Here is a 24,518-nt window from a genome sequence, read left to right as displayed (position 1 = left end):
TTCAGTACACTAGATTGGAATAGTGAAGCCCAAGCTGAGCCCAAGGAAGAACTGCTCCTCTTCCGTTTCAGTATGTTGCTGACTACAGGACTCAATATCAAATTTAACAATTTCAGATGAATCATTATCACTGTTTGTACCAGAAGTGGTTCACGGTCAGTGGTCAATATAAGTGGCCTGTAATATTAACTCAGTTTTGCTCTTTCCACAGACTTGGCCTGATCTTCTGGGTGTTTCCCGATCCCTTTGGTTTCCAGTTTCAGCAGCTTCTGCTGAGTGTTTCCAATGTTCCAATAAGAGAGCAAAATACGAACAAAATTTTTTTGGACTGTTGGAAATATACAGTGGATAGCCCCAGGGGTCAGTACCATATACATTGATGTCTAGGACTTGATGGACATGGCGTAATTTCCAAATTTGAAGAGGACACTCGACTTGGTGGCATAGTGATCTCTGAGGAGGATGGTAAAAAGATTCAAGGAGACAGGTAGGTTAGTGGAATGGGTAGATAGGAGGCCACTGAAACTTAATGCTGAGAAATTTAATGGTGAGAAGAATTAGAAGTTGAAGAGGCCCAGGAGGCATGCAGGACCTTCCTACTGGTGTCAGATCTAAATGGAGTACAAGAACAGGGAGATCTGTGACATATGTGTACAGATCATTGAAAGTGGCAGGTGGATGATAAGGGGGTCAAAAAGTATATGGGATCTTGGGTTTTATAAATGAAGGCTCAGAGTACAAAAGGACATCATGATGAACATTTATAACATAGTCGCAATGGTGTCTTTTTTTGGGTACCACACTTTTGGAAAGATGTAAAGATTTCAGAAGGGGTTGAATGACAAAATGATTCAAGTGATTACACTGATGGAGGACTTTAGCAATGTGGATAAACTGGAGATGTTTGGACTGTTGTCCTTGGAGTAGGGAGGTTGAGAGGGGATCTGGTAGAGGTATTGGAAATCAAGAAGATAGAAATGGTTCCCTTTGGTGGACGGATCAAGAAGTAGGGGACGTTGAATGAAGGTGACTGTCGAGAAAAAAAACAAAACATAGGAAATAAGAATTTTTACACAGTGAGTGGTTGGGTGCACTGCCATGGTATTGGGGGAGGCAGGGTCAGTTGTGGCTTTCAGCAAAGAGCTTGATAACTCTCTGAAGGAAAGTATTTGCAGGGCTATGGGAAAGGATGGCGTCTACCTGGATAGCCCTTTCACAATTAGCACAGAGATGATGGGATGAATGGCCCCCTTTCCGTGCTGTAACCATCTGTGATTCATTTCCATTCAGATGTAACGTCCTCCATCGTTACGTAGAAACATAGAAAACCTACAGCACAATTCAGGCCCTTTGGCCCACAAAGCTGTGCCAAACATGTCCCTACCTTAGAAATTACTAGGCTTACCCATAGCCCTCTATTTTTCTCAGCTCCATGTACCTATCCAAAAGTCTCTTAAAAGACCCTGTCGTATCTGCCTCCACCACCGTTGCAGGCAGCCCATTCCACGCACTCACCACCCCCTGACGTCTCCTCTATACCTACTCCCCAGCACCTTAAACCCATGTCCTCTTGTGGCCACCATTTCAGCCCTGGGGAAAAGCCTCTGACCATCTACCCGATGTAATGTAATGGTTTCTGTCCAGGCTGCATCATACGGGTGAGAGTGTTCATCTAAGGAACTGTGCTGTGAATTTATTCAAAAGAAGAAGAAATTCGGCATATTTAATCACGGATTTGATTTGAACAAGCGGTTAATTTCGCTTTTGTTGACTTGCATTTAGGGAAGCAGTACCACAATCGGCTGGATGGGGGCGCCAATAAGCTTAAATAGCGAAGAAGGGGCTGGAATATATATGTTATGCAATTTTAAAGAAAAAAAAATGACGTACCACTTAAACCATGAAGCGTTGGAGAACACATAATGGCATGTGAAATGATAATGACAATTTTCGCATATTATGGTTAATTCTGCCTTAACATGCACTCTAAGAGACTGACAGAAACAACAAATTTGTCATTGCAATTTCAGGGTGAATGCAATGGCTGAATTTCAATGGTAAATGGCAGCTGCTCCACAGCGAACTGTTGCCACTAATTCCTGCAAGTGCAGGCAAGTTCAGGACTTCAGCACATACGCATCTAAAGCCAGAGTACCAAACTTACTGACAGATATCAGCTAACAAATCTGTCAGCTCACTCTGCTGCCGGGAAGAATGAACTTGCTGAGATTCCCCGGTGCGCTCCCTGAGCTTAGAAATATTAACCCTGTTGCCTTCTCTGATCTGTCGAGTATTTCCAGCATTTCCTTATTTTAAATGTAACATTTAAATGTTAATTTCAATTGGATCTTTAGATTTTAAACACTTTATTTTATGTTGTAACTGGCGGATTGTAATTTCGGAGAAAACAGCATTTAGACAACGGTAGGTTTGGCTCCTGTTTAAAACACACTTAACGTTGAACACAAATCTACAAAGTTTCTGTCCAAAACTGACTTTGTATAATTCTGTAAAGGCCACGTCAATTGGATAGACCTTTCACTAAGTTGTCATGACTCATGCCGACTATTAACAAAGTTTTCAACATGACAATGCAAGTCCAGCGAAAGTATTCTCAACCGTTAATAATCACGTTACTCTGGTGTTAATGGAAAGGTTGAATCATTTCATTCCTCTCTGCTGAGACGTGATTGCGGTGTTTTACATTAATATTTAGTAGGATATTATCATCACTCCTCGGCTGAGACGCGATCGCAAAGCATATCACATTAATATTAAGTAGGGTATTATCTTTTAAGTTATACCCAATAGAATCCAAGGGTCGTAACCCTGTAAAAGCACAGATAACAACGTTCACTGTGTTCATGACTGGAAGCTTTCACGTTGTGTCAATCACAGATGTGAACCCATATAGAAAACAATGAAAACCCCACACGGTTTGTCCGTTTTCGGGTAAAATTAATGCACTCGGAGATTACGAAGGCCATCATTTTAACTAAGTCAAGAAAAGCTCGAATATTGTTTAAAACGTAAACTTAACATTTAGTTGCAAAGCAACTTGGGACATGTATTCAAAGTACGTGTTATCTTCCACTTTTCTGGGTGCAAGCAGGTTAGTTCAATTTCTTGAAGACAACCGCCGGGCCACTGGGTACAGCGTGGTCACTTGATTACCGGTAAATGATATAAACGTTTCGACATTAAAAATGTATTCACGTAAAAGTTATTTTCAGGAAGTAAACCGGGTGATGGATCCCTCACATTATAAAGCCACGCAAATATTGTTTTAGTTCTGAGTTCCTCGTGTTTCTCATATTTCCCGTATTTCCCACTTGATATTGAAAGTCTGGTCTTTATTTCAACGGAAGTAATTCTTCCTTGTATGAATTAAACAAAATGATATCACATTTCTTCCTGAATTGGAGTTTGGGCTTTCGAATATTAGTATTTACCATTTTAAAATGTTGCTAATCGGCATCGGAAGACAACCTAATTAATCATTTCTCTCAGTTTCTTTCTGCCTTTGCCATTACGTGTATATAATCTCTTCAGCGAGCTGCAGCTTTGGTACCAACATACATTCACGCATGCAGAAGATTGCAATTGTTTTCGGCGTTGAACTTGTAAAACGAATTGTCGGAGCAAATATTTTCTCAAATGCACTTCACAAAATTTAATTTGTATATGACGAAATGAATAAAAAGCATTCTTGCGCTAATTAGGGGAATTTGTTACGTTTTAATCAAGAAGATGGAAAGAAATCTTTCTGGGAGAACGATAGCTGGAGAACACAGACTAATGATAGCAAAAGAACCAATGCTAAAAATAATCAGTGCTAACATACTAAGATATTTTACGTGGTGAGATATACTGATTTGGAAACCACTGTCTGAAAAGTTGGTGAATGCAGAAATAATTGTAATTGTCAAAAGGAAGTTGTCTGCGGGCAGACAGGACAGGAAGTATTTGGACTGCTTTTAAGAAGCGGAGTGGGCACAATGGGTGGACTGAATTTTTGAGCTATAAACGTTCAATATTCTTTGGTATTGGAATGAAAATCGGATTCAATCTATAAAAGGCGGGCCATGTGCTCAAATAAATCAAGTCGCAATCAGTGGAGGTGAAGTTTAACCTGCAAAGTTTTGGCATTCGACTTGTTGACTACCGGATCCAAAATGATGGCATGACGGAGGCATTTCTGAAAGGGCGAGAGAAAGTGATTAAGGGTGGGACGGGGAACAAAAACTTAAACTTGGAAAAAAAACCACAAAATAACAAAACATGATAGCTTTATTAGCATATTAATATTCTGTTCAAATGCAAAGTTAAAACGCGAAAACACATCTGTCTGCAAGTGTCAAAGCAAAAGGCAGTTCTTTTAATATATCACACAGGCAGCTGTTTCATGCAGCCGAGCAAAAAAAAATGTAAAATAATGGTTTGAATGCCCAACAGGTTTATTGGAAAAATGGCGAGATGCAGGTTGTGAGTGAAGACCGAAAGGATGAGGCAGATGAGAAGGATTAAGGGATAGCATCTCTGTCAGCGCTCGCAAGGGCACATTGGAAAGAATGATTTCCTTCTCTGCCGAATATTTCTTAATCCTGATGTAAATCTGAAATTGTAAGTAACATCAGACCATGCAAGATGAAATCAGTCACGGCACTGATTGCTGATTGCAATCAGTTACATTGCGACATAGGGCGGGGGGGGGAGTAACATTTTTTTCTCCCTTTATCCCAGGCAAAATGGACTACAGCCGGGCCCTGCGACAAGGGGTTAAAACACCACCAATGCGGAGTAAAATGGTCGAGTGGAAGAAATGTAAAATCTGTGCACCATTAGCTCTGTGGGGCGCGTTGACTTCAGTCGTGCAACGCTGGAGTGGGAGCTCTGATTGGGAGTGTGTGAATATTCAACAGCTCATTTGCATATATTATCATCCGCCGCGGCCGTCATCTGCCCGCAGTCGGAGCTCCCATTTGGTGTGTGGCGGCTCCCCCGGTGCCGGTTGCCTGCCCGCTGTCGCGCCCGCCTCATGAGTCGCGTCGCCTGACCGCGTCCATTGGTGCCATCAGATAAAGTTTTGTTCCCCCCCCCCCTCGCCTCCCTCTCTCCGGAGCTGTCGGTGTGGGTGAAGTTTCACCGCCCCTCTGCTCCCTTCCTTCCCCCCCCCCCCCCCCTCCAACCCACCCACCTCTCTGCGTCCCCCCTCCCCGTGCCCCGGCGGCTCGCTTGTGCGGTTGCGAGGAAGAGTCGCTGGGAAGGTCGGTGCGGGAGAGCCGAGGCTCGGGCGCAGGCCCAGGCCTGGTTACCATGGCAGCCACCAAGGACGGAGTGGTGCAGGAGAAGTACAAGCTGGTGGTGGTGGGCGGCGGCGGCGTGGGCAAGAGCGCTCTCACCATTCAGTTCATCCAGGTCAGTGCGTTGGCGAGACTACTCCAGCCCGGGGCTTCGGCCTACTTAGGCGAGTGGCGTGCGGGTCGGAGAGCGGGGTGCGGGCTCGGCGAGGCCGGGCCGCCTGCACATGCGGGCGGGGAGTGTCGCTTTCACCCCGCGCCTCGCCTCTCCGCGGGCGGCCAGCTCTCTTCGCCTTTTGCTCGGGGTCCGGCCTCGGGGGTCGCAGGCCGCTGCACCGTTTCCGCACGAACTATCGCACAACTTCAGTGAGTCAGCGCTTCTTGGCGAGCGGTTTACAAGTCCTTGTTAGATGAGATTAAATCTCTCTCCTTCATTCCTTCCCACTTCCCCTTTTGGAGTTATTGCACGGATTTATGATTCTGTACATGATCCAGGTCCGAGCCGTGTTAGTTTCCAGCGTGCGAGCACTTCGGCTACAACTGTCCCAAGTGTTTTCTTTTAAATTAGCATTAAACTAGCCGATTGTGGAGTTCGGGATTGGGTTTGGCGTCCACCCAGTTACCGTATGAGGTTATAAAAGTTTTCCCGGTAAGCAGCTGCTGTTATTTATTTGTTTATTCAGAATTAAATTAAACGTGCTGTTCGGTGATCCTCCAATCTTATAACCTCACGTAAACAGCGCACATTTTGTTTTTCTTTGCGGCAAGTATGCGAGAAGGACGTTGTGCGAGAAACTGAATATAATCTTGATTATTTAAATAAACCAATCGTTTTTGTATTCCTTAAATTGTGGTTCGCGAGTTCTCAAAAACTGTCGTCAGTGGATGACCGAGCATCACTTGCAGGAAGTATCTTTGGTGGGGAATAAAACTTATTGAAGTGTAAGTCTTGAGCTGGCAAATGACCTTCGTGCTTTATATTTAAGGGGTACGATGTGCTGTTCTGAGTGGCGAGTAAAAGACATTTGTTTCGATGCTTTAGTTCTATAACTCGTAACCACTTTTAACTTTTAAACAGCTGCTACACTTCAACCGTTATGTTTACAACTGTTAGCTATCTTCCAGCTGTCACGTTGAACCTGTCCCTGACGTCCTTCCGCGTTACTCTTCTTTGGGGACATTTAACTCCCCATTCAGTCCTGCATTTCATAGTGTTATTTGCCTGTTTGTATTTAATTTGTTTGATAATGGTTGGTGTTCCGATGTGGTTGATGGATAAGAAAACGATGTTGCACACAGCCAGTTAACGCAACGGTATTGCAAAATGAAACGGACAATAGCCTTAATGTTGGTGACCTTTGAATATCCTATTTCTTTCTGAAACAGGAAATTAAGCAGTTTATCTTTTGCTACACAATTGTATATGCTACACAATTCATCGCCATCACTGAATTTTCCCCCTCTATCTGCTGGGAGAAGGCAAAGTTACCATTGAACCAGAAACTCAGCTGGTGAAGATGTTCTTTTTCTATGGTCCTTGTTGATTGTGCTGGAACTCTTTCGATTTGCCTTGCTAAGTGCTGGTCCAGCTGATACTGAAACTGATGAACATCCCCGAGGGAAAGGTCACTTGTTTGGGATCCATTCAGTGCTCTCAATATTCATTGCTGCCATGAATATGCATCATGGTGTACAGTAAAGAATCAAGGAAATGTACTGCAGCATCTTCCTAAAGACTACTACAGCAACATCTAAGCTTTAGATTTCTACCAAGTCCAGGGGAGTAGGTTACATTGTAACATCTCACTACTGAATCCCTCTCTGCTGTGTGAAATCCTGATGGGTAAATACTTCTGTTCCCCTTTAATTCTGGGTTGAAATCCTGCCCACATTCCTCTCTGCAACTTGATTAACAACACTCAGGGAATACCTGAACAAAATTGAATGCAGCAAGGTGGTTGATTGCCAGCTTAAGGGCAGCTGTGGAGGATAATATTTGATGACCTACATTACAACAGTTAATTTTAAAAATCGCTGAATATTGGGGAAAATTTCATGAGATTGATAAATCGTAAACCCGGCTCCTTTATTCAAAAAAGGAGGAATACTGCAGGAAACTACAGGTTAGTTAACGTGACACCTGTCAAAAGGAAATTGTTAAATATCTTACAGTTTTGCACTTTAAAAAAAATTCAAGCTAATTTGGGAAAAATAAATTTGTGAAGGGAAATGAATATTTGATTTATTGGACTTCTTTGAAGACGTAACATGCTATGAATAAAGGGGAATTTGTGGAGTTAGAATACTGAGGTCTCCAAAGGCATTTGAGGTGTTGTATCAAAGGTTATGGAGGTGGTTTTTAAAACAAAGTGGGTTGGAGACAATATATTGGCATAGTTAAAGAATTGACTGGTTAGCAGTAGGCCAGAGCAAGTTTAAATGTTTTTTTTTGATTGGCAAGATGTACTGAGTGACGCACTACTGGGGTGAGTACTGGACCCTCAACTATCTACAGTTGTTACAAATGATTTGGAGGAAAGTAACTCAAGATGTAGTTGCTAAGTTTGCAGATCTAAAATAAGTTGTGAAGAGGACGTGGAGGCTTCAAAGGATTATTGCGTAGTTTGAGTGAATGGGCAGGTATTAGGTAAATTGAGTGTATTGTGGCAAAATTTGAAGTTGTCCATGTTGGCAGGAAAAATAGCGTACTATTGAAATGATTTGGATTTCCTTTTGCATGATTCACAAAAGGCTGGTATGCAGGTGCAGCAAGTCATGAGGAAAGCTAACATATTATCTTTGATTGTTGGAGGACTAAATACGAAAGGGGGAAGGTGAAGCTGCAGTTGTGAAGGGCATTGGTCGGTCTGGATCTGAAAGACTTGGTTTTAGACATGTTCCAGTCACTAGCAATGAACTGTATTCACTGTTCATTATTCTTAAAGCAGCTTGGAGACTTAGTGTGGGTTTTTATGCTGTCACTTTGGGGAACTTGGAAATCTGTCTCAGCCTGATATCCTTGAGGTGAAATTGGGGATGCTTGTGAACAGAACATGTAATAATATGTCTCTTAACCAAGCAGATCAAAGAATCCTCACTTAGATGTGTGGAGCAAAACTGGAAATAATTAGAATATTTAACTCTATGTAAAATCGTGTACAAAGTGTAACAGAGGGAAAGAATGATGGGATTGGGGGAAGAAAATGCAAATTAATAATAAAGTTGTTGAATACTACCTCAAACAATCTATAAATTTGCCAGTGACACCACTGTTGTTGGTAGGATCTCAGATGGCAATAAGGAGGCTTGCAGGAGTGAGAGATCAGCTGGTTGAGTGGTGTTGCAACCACAAGCTCACACTCAATGTCAGCAAGACCAAGGAACTGATTGTTAACTCCAGGAAGGGGAAGTCGGGAGAACACACCAGTCCTTATTAAGGGGTCGGCAGTGGAAAGGGTGAGCAGCTTCAAGTTCCTGGGTGTCACATCTGAGGATCTCTCTTGGGCCCAACACATTGATGCAATCATGAAGAAGGCATGCCAGCAGCTCTACTTCATTAGGAGTTTGAGGAGATTTGGTATGTCACCCAAGACTTTTGCAAATTTCTGTAGACGTATGGTGGAGAGCAACCTGATTAGTTGCATCACTGCCTGGTATGGAGCCTCCAATGCACATCACAAGAGGCTGCAGAGGGTTAAAGACTTAGCTAGCTCTATCACGGATGCAACCCTCCTCACCATCCAGGACATGCCCCCTTCTCATTATTGTCATCAGGGAGAGGAGGTGCAGGAGCCTGAAGACCTATGTTCAATGATTTAGGAAATAGCTTCATTCCCTCTGCCATCAGATTTCTGAATGATCCATGAACACCACCTCATTATTTTTTGCACTATTTTTGTAACTTTATAGATTTTTGTCTTTGCACTGTACTGCTACAACACAACACATTTCACATCTGTCAGTGATAATAAATCTGATTCTGAATAATTTGCATATGAAAGAACAAGACTTGGGAGAAGTAACTTCTGAGTGCTGTAAGTGTAATTGAAATCACCAACCATAATTTGTTGGTGTACGTTGTGAGGAGGTATTGGTTTGTTATTGTCACTTGTTCTGAGGTACGGTGAAAAGCTTGTCTTACAAACCGATCGTACAGGTCAATTCATCACAGTGCAGTTACATCAAGTTAGTACAGAGTGCATTGATGTAGTCCAGGTTTAAAAAAAATAACAGTACAGAGTAAAGTGTCACAGCTACAGAGAAAGTGCAGTGCAATAAGGTGCAAGGTCACAACAAGAGAGAGTGTGAGGTCATAGTCCATCTCATTGTATAAGGGAACCGTTGAATAGTCTTATCACAGTGGGGTAGAAGCTGTCCGTAAGTCTGGTGGTACATGCCCTCAGGCTCCTGTATCTTCTACCCGATGGAAGAGGAGAGAAGAGAGAAGGTCACAGGTAGGTGGGGTCTTTGATTATGCTGGCTGCTACACCAAGACAATGAGAGGTAAAGACAGAGTCCAAGGAGGGGAGACTGGTGTCTGTAATGCGCTGGGCTGTGTCCACAACTCTCTGCTGCTTCTTGCGGTTCTGGGCAGAGCAGTTGCCGTACCAAGCCGTGATACATCCAGATAGGATGCTTTCTATGGTGCATCGGTAAAAGTTGGTGAGAGTCAAATGGGGCAAGCCAAATTTCTTTAGCTTCCTGAGGAAGTAGAGGTGCTGGTGAGCTTTTTTGGCTGTGGCATCCACGTGGTTTGTCGAGGACAGGTTATTGGTGATGTTCACTCCCAGGAACTTGAAGCTGTCAACCCTCTCGACCTCAGAACCATTGATGTAGACAGGTGTATGTACACCGCCCCCTCTCCTGAAGTCAATGACCAGCTCTTGTTGATATTGAGGAAAAGGTTGTTGTCATGACACCAATCCACTAAGCTCTCTATCTCCTTCCTGTACTCCAATTCATCACTGTTTGAGATACGGCCTACAACGGTGGTATCATCTGCAAACTTGTAGATGGAGTTAGAGCAGAATCTGGCCACACAGTCATGAGTGTATAGGGAGTAGAGTAGAGGGTTGAGGACGCAGCCTTGAGGTGCACCAGTGTTGAGAATAATCGTGCTGGAGGAATCGCTGCCTATCCTCACTGATTGCGGTCTGTTTGTAAAGGATCCAGTTACAGAGAGAGGTGTTGAGTCCTAGGTCTCGGAGTTTGGTGACAAGCTTGCTTGGTATTACTGTATTGAAGGCAGAGCTGTAGTCAATAAACAGTAGTGTAACGTAAGTGTCTTTACTGTCCAGATGCTCCAGAGCTGAGTGAAGGGCCAGGGAGATGGCATCTGCTGTAGGCCTGTTTCGGCAATAGGTGTATTGCAATGGGTCCAGGTTGTCTGGTAGGCTGGAGTTGATGTGTGCCACGACCAACCTCTCAAAGCACTTCATGATGGTGGATGTCAGAGCCACTGGTCGGTAGTTACTGAGGCATGTTACTTTGCTTTTCTTCGGTACTGGCATGATAGTGGCCTTCTTAAAACAGGAGGGAACCTGAGATTGAAGCAGGGAGAGGTTGAATATGTCCACAAACATTTCTGCCAGCTGATCAGCACAAGATCTGAGCACACGGCCCGGGACACCATCTGGGCCAGGTGCTTTCCTCGTGTTCACTCTTAGGAAGGTATCATAACTTCAACCATTGATATATTTGAGAATCCCTTTTTAGCTGTTGGTGTGGAGGAGGAGAAATCATGAAGACTCTTCCTTAAATTTGCACTTATGAGCGCTTTGTGTATGCTGCTGTCTTTTTAACTCCAGAATGATAGTGTGTACTAATACCTGATTGAAAAATTCCAGCATGGATTTTCAAGTGACATGGACAATGGTAAGCTCTTTTAAATAAGTTCTTTTAAAGAAGAATAGGTGTGGAAAAGTCAGAATTTTGGTATTAGCTATTGAAATTGCTGGAAACTGACACTTGAATTTAAGAACCAATTAACATTGGTCAGTGAGATTGATTAAAAGTGAATGTTAATAATTGGTTGCTGACTGTTGAAGTATATTTGACATTTGGGAAGAGTGGATGAAAAGTAGGTGTTAGTATTAATTAGGGATGAGTTGAATACAGCAGTAAGAAACCATCTTGGCTTGGCAGACCATGATGAAGAATTGAAAACAGTTTGTGTCGAGTTGGGAGTTTTTGTCATCCACCAAATGGTACTTTTAATGTGGGCATAGTATTAACTGGGAATTTGTAAGTGTGTGTGATATATGTGATCATTCTCTGGCTGACAGGGAAAATTGAACATTGTATTGAAGCTTGAGTACTAGGTGCACTTGTGAACTCGGAACATGAGATTTTCAAAAAAATAAGACAAAATTAGTTACCTCTTGAACATACAGAAAGAGTTCATTCAAAGCAGATTGATTCCTGAGCATTTAGGCAATCAAGGGATATTGGGGTAATGTTGTAAATTGGCACTGGTGTGGTGGTGCTACGTGTGGTACTATGTGGTGGAAGTTGACCAGGGTCTTATTGATTGGGTCAAGGCCTAAGGTGATGACTGCTACTAATTGTGAGATTAAAGGATTGCTTTTGTCATTTAGCTTGTTTACATATTTTAATGACTGAGAAGATGCATCTTTCTTAATGAGGTTATTTAGAATTGCTGTAATTCGTTGACCTCTAATGGTTGGAATCTTGCATGGGGGGAGAAAAAGAACCTCAAAGTAGTCCCACATTTTTAGTATCATATAGTACATATTTTTAATCTACAAAATGGAGATGAATGTGTCACACTTAAATAATATTTTTAAAGTAGGTCTGGTACCAAGAACTTGCCTCAATGTTTGACATTTTTACTTTTGCACTACTTCCATGTTACTGCAGGGTGTGGCAGGTGCTGTTTTTCTTTTTTAACATTAACACATTCAGTTAACCAAGCTCTCGTCATAGTTATTATCTTATGAATGATTTTGAAATATCAATTAATTCATCATGAATTTGCAAGCATAGTTACCCTTGCTCTTAAAACAAGAAGCATGCCAAGATGGTCTGTAAGCTCTCTTGTTTCTGACCTTGTGAAGAGTAGTGTTGCCTACAGTGCTGTTCAGTTTGGAGTATCAGGAGTTTGCTCCAGTGAGAATAATGAAACATTGATATATTTTCCATAATTTTTATGGGACTGGAGGGGACATGGAAGTGGTGCCAAACATGAATCTTGATAATTAATTTAACTACAGAATCACTCATTGACTTTGTGTATTTTAGAAAATTACAGATTTTGAAAGTGCAAGATGTTCCATTGAGGAATAAGTCACTCTGATTTAAATTCCATTGCTAGGTACTTTAGCATCTAATGTGCTTTGTGATGCTAATGCTTTGTTTTGTAGTGTACACCTGCAATATCTGACTATGAAGGGAATGTTGACTATTTTACAAGTCACAGTTGCTGTCTTGTGTTGGTCTGAATGTGGGCAGATGGCAAGCATGCTGCTTAATATAAGCAATTCCAATATGCTTTCAAACACAAGACTATGAAGTGAAAAAGACAACATGCTGTAAACTCCCCTCACCTGCTTCCCATTCTTATTTGTCCCATTGGAGTTACTGGCTTCCTTTTGCAAACCCTTGCAATTAACCCTTCAGATTTTCTCCTTCTCCAGCTCATCACCTTTTGGAATGCAGCTCAATCTTTCTTTTTGAGTTTGTCACCTGTACATTGCTTGGTTTCACTTTTTTTGCAATTGATCCTGTGAAGCACCCTGGAATACTTAATGATGTTAGAGATGCTATGAATTTGTTTAACTTTGTGCAACAGTATTTAAAATTGCTCTGGAGGTATGTTTTAATTTGAAATGCTCTCTGATAACTGGAGTAATTGATGTCAGGAGCCCTGGTTACTTCATGGTTCAGGAAGACTGAAACTGGTTTGCTCTTAGATAAACAGATTGTGAAGACGTCCATTTAAACTGATAACATCTACTTATTTTAAATTTCTAGGTGTGCATGAGTTGCTGGTTATAGATTAAGAGTTGCCTTGATGTGTTAAAGAGAGGTGTAGATTTTGGAATGATTGTTTGGTTGCTGATATTATTCCAAGTAAATACTCCAGGGAATATTATGGGACCACAATTTCAACTGGAAAGGCAGCATGTAGTTAGCTATCCTAAGGTGCTGCTTTTCTTAAATTGATATCTGTAACAGGTTGTCATTAGGTACAGATGCTCATTCTCCTTCATCTGAGATGAGGGTCTAATTCTAGCTGGGTCAGAGATTGTCTTGAAGAAATAGCATTGAGATTAATTGGAATTGAACAAGTTCTCCAATTCCATTCGCTTTTCCCAAGCCAAAGGTGTAACCATGAGAACTTGAATAGGCCCAAGCTCTGCTCTGCCTGCTTCTTTGGATATATGGACGGTCTTTGTTTCCTTCCTGTTGTGTTGATTTCTATTGTTGCAATGCAGGAAGCAGCACCAAACACACACATTTCACTACCTTTGCTGCTAGTTTCAACCCTGCTCTTTATTTTGCACATCTATTAGTTACTCTCCCCTTTCTTGACATTTCTGTGTCACTCTCCAGTTTCCATCATGAACCCACCAATTTCTACAGCCATTTCAACTTAGCTGCTTTCCCCCTTCTGTTTCCTGTAAGGACTCCACTCTACTCTCCAAGTTTCTCCATCTGTTGTGAGACTTTCCATACCAGTGCCTTTTGAAGATTCCTTTCTCCTTAACCATGACTTCCCTCTATCATGGTTGATAAGGCTCTCAACCATCTCTCCTTTATTTCTTGCACTTCTCTCAGCCCCTCTCCTCCCGGTTAGGACGAGGATAGTTTCCCTTGTCATCACCTTCCACCCCACCAGCCTCCACATCCAATGGGATTCCACCACTGGATACATTTTCCCTTGATCTCCACCAGCATTCTGAAAAGACTGCTCTCAGGGCTTCCTAGTCATCTCACGGCACTTTCCTTTGCAGCCACAGGCAATGCAACACCAGTCCTTTACCTCTTCCTTCCCATCTGGGGACTCAAATGATCCTTGCAGGTAGATCAACGATGGACTTGCTGTTCCAATCAAGTATATTGTGTTGTGTTGTCTCCTCCCTTCAGAGAAAGCAATCCTAGTGTAGCCAACTAGAGTATTGTTAAAGTACTTGCTAAGATCTCTAAAAGAAAGCAACAAAAAAAATTGATCTTTGGGAGTTTAGAAGAATGAGGGGTAAGGGGACAACGTAGATATAAAGATGTTTCTGCCAGTGGGAGAATCTTGAATGAGGAGCATAGTCACATGATTGGAGGATGGTCATTTTATCAGAACATGCTAAATTACTGGAACACTCTACCCAAGAGGGTTGTGGAGGCTAGATCACTGGAGCTATTTAAAGAGGAACCGGATACATTTTTGAAAGATGAGGGAATTGAAGGCTCCGGGGCTCCGGCAGAGAAAAGATGAGGCCTTGGGCTGATCAGCTAAGCATGTTGAATGGTGGGGTGGCAGACTCCTATTTCCTTTTGTTCTCTTCTGTACCTTGCCTTGTGGAATTATCTTTCCTATAATGTGATGGAACTGAATATAATTGTGGGGTGAGCATGATCAGTGTCTCAATGTTGGGGTTGTTAGCCTAGTGAACATTACCTATACTGCCAGTTGATTTTGGGACTTTTGCTGAGATATCTGGTGTCTTCCCCATTGGTTTGAGGTGCCTGCCTGGTAGGTTGGCTGTGTCTCTGAAGCTGGGGATCATTGCTGCTTCATAGACAATGTGCTTGTTACTAAGTTTGAGGTATTGGGCCTTTTGAACACTCTTCCTCAACTTGAGGCTATGTGGTTGCATTTTGTCATCAATGTCTGCCATTGAGGGAGTGGTGAAGTTAATATTTTTCCAGTGTTGGTTAGCTTTTTATTATTTGGGGAGATGTTTTGCATTGGAGCTGGTCGGTAAAGCGTCTTTCTTTTGTCTTGAATGCAAGGCATATTTCCTAATACTGTAGTGATTTTTGAGTCAAGGACCTTTTGCTTCATGGGAAGTCTCTTGGTGAGAAGCTTTTGGTGCTACTATTTTGTGAAAAGTTTTTGACCCAAGTTCTAATGGGAGATGAGCTGATTCTCCTTTTGACTTCAATGGTGGATACTGAAAGAAAATGAACTTCTGAAAAGACGTGATTGGCAATGGAGGGGGAAAGCCAACTCCAATGGAGTTGTCCACCTGGCCTAAAGTTTGCAACATGGTGTTGTACCGATGCCCTATTTTGTCATGGGGAAAGATATTGGGCTTCGTGGCAGCCCTCTAGGTTGAAGTTTTGGCACTTGTTGGTTGATCGTTGTCCAGATGAGGAACTGCAAAAATGTCTACTTCACTCCTACTATGACACGTGCTGATGACTGCTGGATTGGTCACCATTTTGTATAATCTGTTAAATTCAGCATCTTGGCCCTTAAACATTGGTCAGAAAAAAAATGTGCCGAAGGACTTGAGATTAAGCTCTACTCTGTGCCTTGCAGACAGCCGAATGACATCCATCTGGAGCTGCAGTGTTCAGTGACTAATATGCCCTGATATCCACCATAATTGTTTTTCCTTGCCTACAGAAAACACCAATTTGATGGAAATGACTAGGAGGTTCAGAATTTGTTGGATTCGAAGTGTTTCAAGTAAAAATAAAACAAATGTGCTAGCATAAAACTGAAGACCAATTAAAAACGTGTGACCTCAAGTACTGAAGGTGGGTGTAAATTGAGCAAGGATCCAGCAATGAGCTGCCAACAATATGAGTGGACTCCTTAGTGCAATCAAGGTTGTCTACATGTCAATCTCTTTGCTGAGCGCCAGCAATGAAGGACAGACAATCAGTCTGCTGAAAGGAGCACTTTGAAGAATATTGTTTTTAACCTCTTGTAGATCATGTGGTTGGGGTGGAGTTGGGAAATGCATGTATTGTGGTTCACAGGGTATCATAATAGTTCAGAGGGTCTTTTCCTGTTGTTGTAACAGCATATTGAAGCCACATTGTCATTATAAGCCAACTTCAGAATGCACGTGAAAAAGTGTGTTTAAATGTATTTCAGATCATTAAAATGTCAGGTATTTTGCTTCACTGAAAGATAAGTAGTTGGAAATTATAGAAGCATTAATTATTAAAGCTAAATCACAAGGGGTCATGCTGTTTTTAACCAAGCTCATCGTTTTTCTACTTATGGAGATTTGAGAACTGGTTAATTGTATATACTGAAATTGGGATTTGGTTTTGTTACCCAGTTGTAGCTTGCTTGTGATTTAGCCAGTTCACTCATGGAAGTTAACTTATTCCTTTAATTATAATATAATTTTTGGCCTTTTTTCCAGTTTTAAGTTTTGGTTTAATTTGGGTGAATCTTTTGTGTCATTGTCTATATTATTAAAATTCAGTCTGATTCATCACTTGGTTCTCCAAGTGCAAGTGAATCAAAATATCAGTTAGCCCATAACTATATTGTTACGTCTGCACACAGTCTGCAAGCTTTGTGATGAATTTTGTCCATGACTTGAAATCTGCTCACTCTGATTTAAGAGGAAATGTGGAACTCTGCCACTTGCTACACATGGTGGGTAAAGGCTTCCCTTAAATCTGCTTTTAAGGAGTTGGTGGATTTTTCCATTCATGCTGATGATTTATTTGAAGATGTGTGGGCTTTGAAATAAATATACATGGCAGTCCACCAGGAAGAAGGTTCAGCACTGAAAGTGATTGTGCCAGTTGCAGTGTTTCATTGGTTTTCATTTACCAGGACTGACTTGGTTGAATACTGGAGACCACTTGCAGAATTTCTCCAAGTTGACATGACCGCTGCTTAATGTTTCCTCAGATTGAATTATTTAAACTCATTTTCACCCACAAGATCACATTTCAATTTTTCAATATACTATCCCTATACTGACCAGTGCATCCTGTAGACACATGGCATGTGTTGGGGTTCTTTGTGCGCATTTTGAAAGTAGACTAAATTGTACCAATTTTGCCAGTTTGGATTTTGTTTGGGGAACATTTTTCTGAGTAGATGGTGATTTGTCTTATTATTGATTAAAAGTTCTTAACAAAAAAAATCAAGTATATCTGGCCTTTTTTTTTGAACCTGCCACTGTCATTAATCAAGTCATGGCTGTAACTCTACCTTTGGTCCATTTTTCTGCACTACTCCCATTTCTTGATTCCAAGATAGCCAGGAATAATTTTGATTTTTGCTTTGAGCATGATTGATGAATGCATGATTGATCGATTATCAGCCCTCCAGGATAAAGAACTCCAATGATTCACTACTTTGAATAAAGAAGCTTTTCATCTTATTCTGATGATGTCTGAGTTCTTGACTACTCCTTGAATGGACCTTGTTGACTTCTGTAAGAACAATGTTACAGTGAGATCACCATGTGTATATACTGGCTTAATCTATTCAATCGTTCCCTCCTGGTGGAAACCTGCTTTCTCACAAACTAGTCTGGTAAGTCTTCATTGTGCTTCCTTGGTGGCACGTATCCTTTTTGAGGTTGGGAAACTGTACACAATACTTCAGGTCTGTTCACCCCAAGGCCATTTTGTTTTCTTGCTGCACCTGTGAATTAATTATCAAATTGTGTATAAGAGCACCCAGGTCCCTTTTAATATTAAACTTTCCCACTGATAATTTAACAATATTGCTTTGATTTCTGCACTGTGGATAAGTTCACTTTACACATCATACTGCATCTGCCATATTGCTGCCACTTATTTAGCTTGCCTGCATCTCCTTGGAGCCTCTTCATATCTACCTCACTCTCAATCCCACTAGCTTTGAATCATCTAGGAGGAAAGAAAACTTGGAAATGTACTGTGCTGTTACGTTCCATGTTGTAATATAACATGTCCTTTCCAAAAATGGTTTCCCATCCATACTGTTACCTATTCGCTGATTAATGGAGGTTTTTGAACAATGCACTGACTTCCTTAAAATGTGATGGCTGTTGGTTCAGATTTTCATGAGCTTGTGTATTTCAGATGGTTAAAATACAGCCAGTAGCCACAGTTCTGTGCATACAGCCTCTTTTGTCCTACTGAATTAATATTTAAAACTGCTAGACATAATTATTTCCTTTTATTGAGAGATTTACAAAATATATAATTGGAAATATTTTGGCATCCAAAATAAAATCTGAACTGGCCAGGCATTGTTCCTCTACATGGAAGACTGTATATCTTTTATTAGAATTATATTTTTGGGCTATCTTGAAACTGACATGTAAATACTGGCAGGGCTTTTCATTTAACTGAAATTTATGCAGGAGTGTGGTTGGACTCATGCATTGTAAATTTCTGAGAGATTTACAGAATATGGTTTGATATAGTGGGAGTTTGGGTCAGCAGAATTTAAGCTCCATTTAAAATGACTTGTTTTTTGAATTGCTGTTTTGGATGAGCATTTGGAAATTGGCAACTACGTAATGTCATGGCTTGTATCTTTTTGTTTTAGTAAACACAAATCTCAGGTTCGTTATTAAAATTGGCTGATCACGGTTACTTGGTGGGTTGAAGGAATATGATTATTAATCATAGTCCTGATTGACAAAGGACCCTATTTTCTTTATGCACTGCTTGGGAATATTCCAGAATTTTTTAGCCCACAAAATATCTTATGTATTTTGATGTTTGACAGTCAGAATATGCTAATTTCTGTAAATGAGAGTTTGAAGCAAGTTTTATGAAATAATTTGAACTCGGTGGGAACCATCTTGTCAATATGACTAGCATATCAATAAGTGTTCAGAACTTAGTTGTGGATGTGGAATGGTATTGTTAATTTACTCTACCATCTCTGAGATTTCACTAGCCCAAAACTTGTAAATTACTGTAATATTTTTAAAAACTGAGTACCAGACAATGTCTATTGTGCAGTAACTGTACCTTCGGGGAAACTGGTATCTTAGCAGAAATTAAATTTTCTTTCAAGTTGCATTGATGGAGCAGGAGGAGCCTCAAGGAAATTCCATAATTGAAATTATAAAACTGGCAACACATGATTTGAATGTTTTGGCATAGCTGATGTTTATGAATTACTTGGAATATGAGGCATGGAAGTCCTTGCTGATTGTCAAAAGTATTTGCTGTTGAAATATCTTCATGAATCATTTAAATTTTAGACTTTAATCAAGCTCTGCCCACGTTTTTTGAGCTATTTCAATATTTACTACAGTTTATTGGTGGAAAAGACTTTGCTTGTTTAATGAGAACATTATTTATCCACGTTTATTTAAAAATCCCACAACCATTTTGGGTGAGCATCACTTTGTTGTACTTTTCCTTTTGAAATGGTTTTCAATTTTTGATTATAAACTTTCCCTTTCCTTCATATACAAACCTGCTCATGAATAGGCCATGTTACAAAATATAATACTTATTGCAGCATCTCTCCATGCCATTGTACTTGATATTTGATAAGATCTGTGAATGAAGCCATGTGATCCTCTTTGCTTTTCAAGTGTGTTTGATAATTGTCCTTAATTTTATTTTAAGACTAGTACAATTTTTCCTATTGGTGAAATACTTTGAAGCTGTAATAAATAACTAATCAGTCGACCTTATTTCTTTAGATTTGGAATTGAAGTGATTTCTTGTAGTAGTACAGTAGTATTTTTGTGTTGGAGATTATTTGTTGATTGCACTAGAAATAGTTTTACTGGCTTTTTATGCTTATTCAACCATATTAATCTGGATATTGTAATTTCAATTAACTATTTCTGCAGCATTTAATCTAATCTGACCCATCTGAATAAACTTTTTTGATTTTCATCCACTTAAGTGAAGAATTTGAAAATGAAGTTTTTCATTGGAAGCCTTTTTGCTTCAAAAAAAACCAAAGCTTAACCAAAGATCTTATCGTACACTTTTTTTTAAAAAAGAGTATGTTTGTATTCCAGAGTGAATTGCTGAGAGAGCAGAACTGCTTTAACACCAAAAAAAACAATTTGCTCACTTTTTTGGCATGCAAATTATTTTAAAATATACTGGTTTTACACATTTTAATAACAAAATCAAAAGTTGCGAACATCGTGATAATGATGCAGTCACTCGTATCAGTTTACTGAAACTTTGCACAAGTGCATTTGTGGTTTAGTAGCCCTTCAGTTACAACATGAACTCTTGAAATATTGCCATACATTGACATGTGCAATGAACTTTGACAAGTACTGTGTTTTGTCTTATACTTTTTAGATGAAGTAGCTACAAAATGGAACACTTGAAAATATTCTTAAGTTCTTTAGCACACTGACAAAAAAATACTACAGTACAACACTAATTTAAAAACCCAAAATCTGAGTGTTATAAATGGGTGCAGTTGGTTTTTAAAAAAAACTCAATTGAAGTGCATTTGTTAGTAACTTCCAACATTCATTCTGTCATAAGGCACCAGGCAATTTTGCAATTGTCGTAATTAATTGAACCCCAGTGTTTCTCTTTGCACCAGCAAGTGCAGGATACCGCAATTTAAACAAAACAGGCAGATTTTAAAAATGAGCCCAGCTTTGTTAAAACCACAAAACACACTGATAACTCTATGCTCTTCATCAAGGCTTAATTGGTGACGTGGTGTGTGGATTTGAGTGTCAAAAGGAAAAAACACCACCATGTGTCTGAAACCTATAATACCTGCACGCGCTTCTTTTTGCTTCAAAGAAGCAGTTAAACATGTGCCTCAAAAGAACAGTACTCAAAAAAAAACACAACAGTTCAGGTTTAAAAAGTGTGAAATTGATGTTGAAACAACTGAATTCTTCTCAATGAAGAAAGGAAGTTAATTCTCCAATCAATATATTCCATTACAAACCAGAGCAGTTTTAGGAGCTTCACCACAACTATTCAGACTAGGGAGAAAGACCTCTCCCCACCATCCCTTTTGAGCCATTGTACTTGGTAGCAGGAAAAACATTGAAGTATAATTATTCAAGTTCCTTTCACATCTGCATATTAAGTCTTTCCTTTCAAAACTGTTATCATCCAAAATTCTACACAACTCTACTGGCCATGCCATTTTCTACCTCTTCTCAAATCTTTTAGCATGTCACAGGACTGGAAGACCTGAGTTATAGGAAGAGCTTGGCCAGGCTAGGTCTTTATTCCTTGGAACATCGGAGAATGAGTGTATAAAATTGAGGCATCAATAAAGTAGATAGTCTTTTCCCCAAGGTAGGGGAGTTCAAAACTAGGGGGCATAGGTTCAGGGTGAGATTTAAAAGGGACCTGAGGGGCAACTTTTTCACGCAGAGGGTGGTGAGTATATGGAATGAGCTGCCAGAGGAAGTGGTTGAGGCAGGTGCAATAGTATCATCCAACAAGCACTTGGATAGGTACATGGAGGAGAGGGTCCTGGAGGGATTCGGGCCTGGAGGAAATTGGGATATGCTATATGGTTGCGATATGCGATATGGTTGGCGTGGCCTCATTGGGCAGAAGGGTCTGAATTCTACTGTATTGATCTGACTCCAAGTTTCATACTCTTTCCATAGCAGTACTGTACCATTGCCTGTGGAGCCCAGCAGGAACATGCAGTTAGATGTGTGCAAAAATTAAGACTGCTTGCCTTCACCCAAATCCATCAACCTCTTGCATTAATTCAGTTTTTCTGACTTCTCATCTGGGTATTTCCAACATTGTTTTTTGGATTTCGAGCAAAATTTGTGTTCTATATCTCTGTGTTCCAGCTTGTACTTTTTCCCCTCTGTCTCCTAATTTCCCTCATTTATCTGTGAACTAGATGATACATAGACAACTTTGGTCTGCACTCTATTGTGGGCATTCCCTTGTTCTCTCAACTCTTCCCAGGCTTTGCAATCTAAATTGTTTTCTCACTTCAGTTCTGATGAAGAATTATTGACCTGAAATGTTAACTTTTTTTCCTCTTCATATATGCTGCCAGCCTTGAGCACTGTTTTTATTACAGATTGCAGCATGTACTTGCAACTTCAGAAATTGCAGCTGAAGCAGAATTATGCAAAGTCAACGTGGCTTTATGAAATGGTGTTTGACAAATAAGCATTTGACAAATTAACTGGAGATCTTTCATCTAGCAAACAGGATGGTTGAAGGGGAATCTGTAGATGTACTGCATTTGGATTTCCAAAAGGCATTCAATAATTCATAAAAGTTGGCTGTGCAAGGTCCTGTGCGTGGAGTTGGAGGTAAACAGCTTTAAGATGGATGTGAATGAGTGGGCAAGAAGTTGGCAGATGGTGTATAATGTGGGGAAATGAGATTATTCACTTTATCAGGAAGAATGAAAAAAAAATTTAAATGTACCCAAAGTTTGGGGGCCCTGGGGCATGAAATAGAAGGTTGGAATGTAGGTGTACTCAATCCTTGTGAATGCTAATGGTATGCTGGTATTAATTGAAAGGGATATGGAGGATAAAAACAGGCAAGTTTTGATGCAACCTTAGTGTGGTATTGGGACTGCAGCTCGAGTACAGTGTATAATTCTGGCGTAGCGGTTGCTACCGCGATGCAAAATTAAAGACGTTAGCCTGTGAACTGTTGAACAAGACTGATTTATTTTTGCACCTTTGCGGGCCTTTTAAGGAGCGCGGTTCCTGCCCTCCGAACTCTGAAATGAGGTATGTGCTGCGTCATCAACGTTTCACGCGGGTTCTCCCCCGTCGCTTGGAAGATGAAGGCCTAGCGCCATCTTGGGCCTCACCTTTGCAATGATGCGCATCCCGACTGCTGAGCCAGTTTGCTTGCTCGGATGGTGAGTCGCTATACAAACCCTCCACCCCAGAACCGGTGATACGGTCCCTCAAGTTCACAGGCTGCACTAGCCGTTGCTTGGGTGGTCAGTCTCTGCGTCACGGTATCCGGACCTCGACTGGTTGTTGCAGGTCCATATGGGCCGGTTTGAGGCGGTCCATCGTGAACACTTCTTCCTTGCCCCCAGTGTCCAAAATAAAGGTGGACCCATTATTTCTGACGACCTGGAATGGCCCCTTGGTCGTTGCAACGGTGCCTGTGGTGTGCCCCTGCGAATGCAAACGAACTTAATCTCAGAGTCCCTTGGGCACACATGATGGGGACTGACCATGGCGCGAAGTGGGAATTGGTGCCAGGCTGCCGAGCCTCTCGCGCAGCCTTCCCAGGACCGCCACAGGTTGTTCCCCTGGCCTCCTGAGGGTGAGTATGAACTCCCCTGGGATGACCAGGGGCGCACTGTACACAAGTTCAGCTGATGAAGCATGGAGATCCTCCTTGGGGGCAGTGTGTATGCTGAGCAGGACCCAAGGCAGTTCGTCGACCCGGTTAGGACCTGTGAGGCAGGCCATCGGGGCTGATTTCAGCTGGTGGTGGAAACGGTCTACCAACCAGTTTCACTGAGGGTGGTAGGCCGTGGTGGTGAGCAGCTGTGGGCTGGAACACCAAGACACGAGACCCAAGTTGTGAGCAGTGCCTGGGCACAGGAATCGGTCGTGATGTCTGAGAGGGGGGTTGCCTCTGGCCACCTTGTGAAGCGGTCCACGATGGTAAGGAGGTACCGCGCCCCTCTTGAAACAGGCAGGGGACTGACAAGGTCAACGTGAATGTGGTCGAACCTTCTACGGGTAGGCTCGAACTGCTGCGGTGGAACCTTGGTGTGTCGTTGGATTTTTGATGTCTGGCAGTGCGGACAAGTCTTGGCCCACTCAGTGACCTGCTTGTGCAGGCTGTGCCAAACGAACCTGGCAACTAGTCGGACAGTCGATTTGATGGATGGGTGCGCCAACCCGTGTACTGGGTCGAAAACACGTTTCTGCCAGGCTGCAGGGACCATCAGGCGGGGCTGACCTGTTGTGACATCGCACAGGAGGGTTTGTTGATCTGGGCCGACTACATAATCTTGGAGCTGCAGGCCGGAAACTGCGGTTCTGTAGCTGGGCAGCTCATCGTCGGCTTGCTGTGCGTCAGCCAGGGCTGTGTAGTCTATACCCAGGGACAGGCTGTGGATGGTCGATCTGGAGAGTACGTCAGCAACGACATTGTCATTTCCAGAGACGTGTTGGATATCTGTTGTGAACTCAGAAATGTAGGACATGTGTCGCTGCTGGCAGGCAGATCGGGGATCGGAGACCTTAGAGAAGGCGAAAGACAATGGCTTGTGATCAGTGAAAGGTCTGCCTTCTTAAAGTACCGAAAATGTCTGATCGCCAGGTATAGCGCTAGTAGTTTGCGATCAAAGGTGCTGTATTT

The 24,518-nt window shown here is 41.6% G+C and overlaps 1 protein-coding gene across 1 annotated transcript in view; it reads left to right on the top strand.

Annotated features, from left to right (window-relative positions):
* Positions 1–4,717: 4,717 nt before the first annotated feature.
* The window catches only part of rras2 (RAS related 2), a 64,239-nt gene continuing 44,438 nt past the window's right edge, over positions 4,718–24,518 (top strand). The window contains exon 1 of the mRNA XM_052029480.1: positions 4,718–5,418. Coding sequence (XP_051885440.1) covers positions 5,317–5,418 — 102 coding nt within the window. The 5' untranslated portion in view covers positions 4,718–5,316. The remainder of the gene's footprint in view (positions 5,419–24,518) is intronic.

Source organism: Pristis pectinata, chromosome 14 (assembly GCF_009764475.1).
Source record: "Pristis pectinata isolate sPriPec2 chromosome 14, sPriPec2.1.pri, whole genome shotgun sequence".
Taxonomy (NCBI): Eukaryota; Metazoa; Chordata; class Chondrichthyes; order Rhinopristiformes; family Pristidae; genus Pristis; species Pristis pectinata.
Note: the sequence above shows the minus strand (reverse complement) of the source record. Positions and strands in the feature narration are given on the sequence as shown.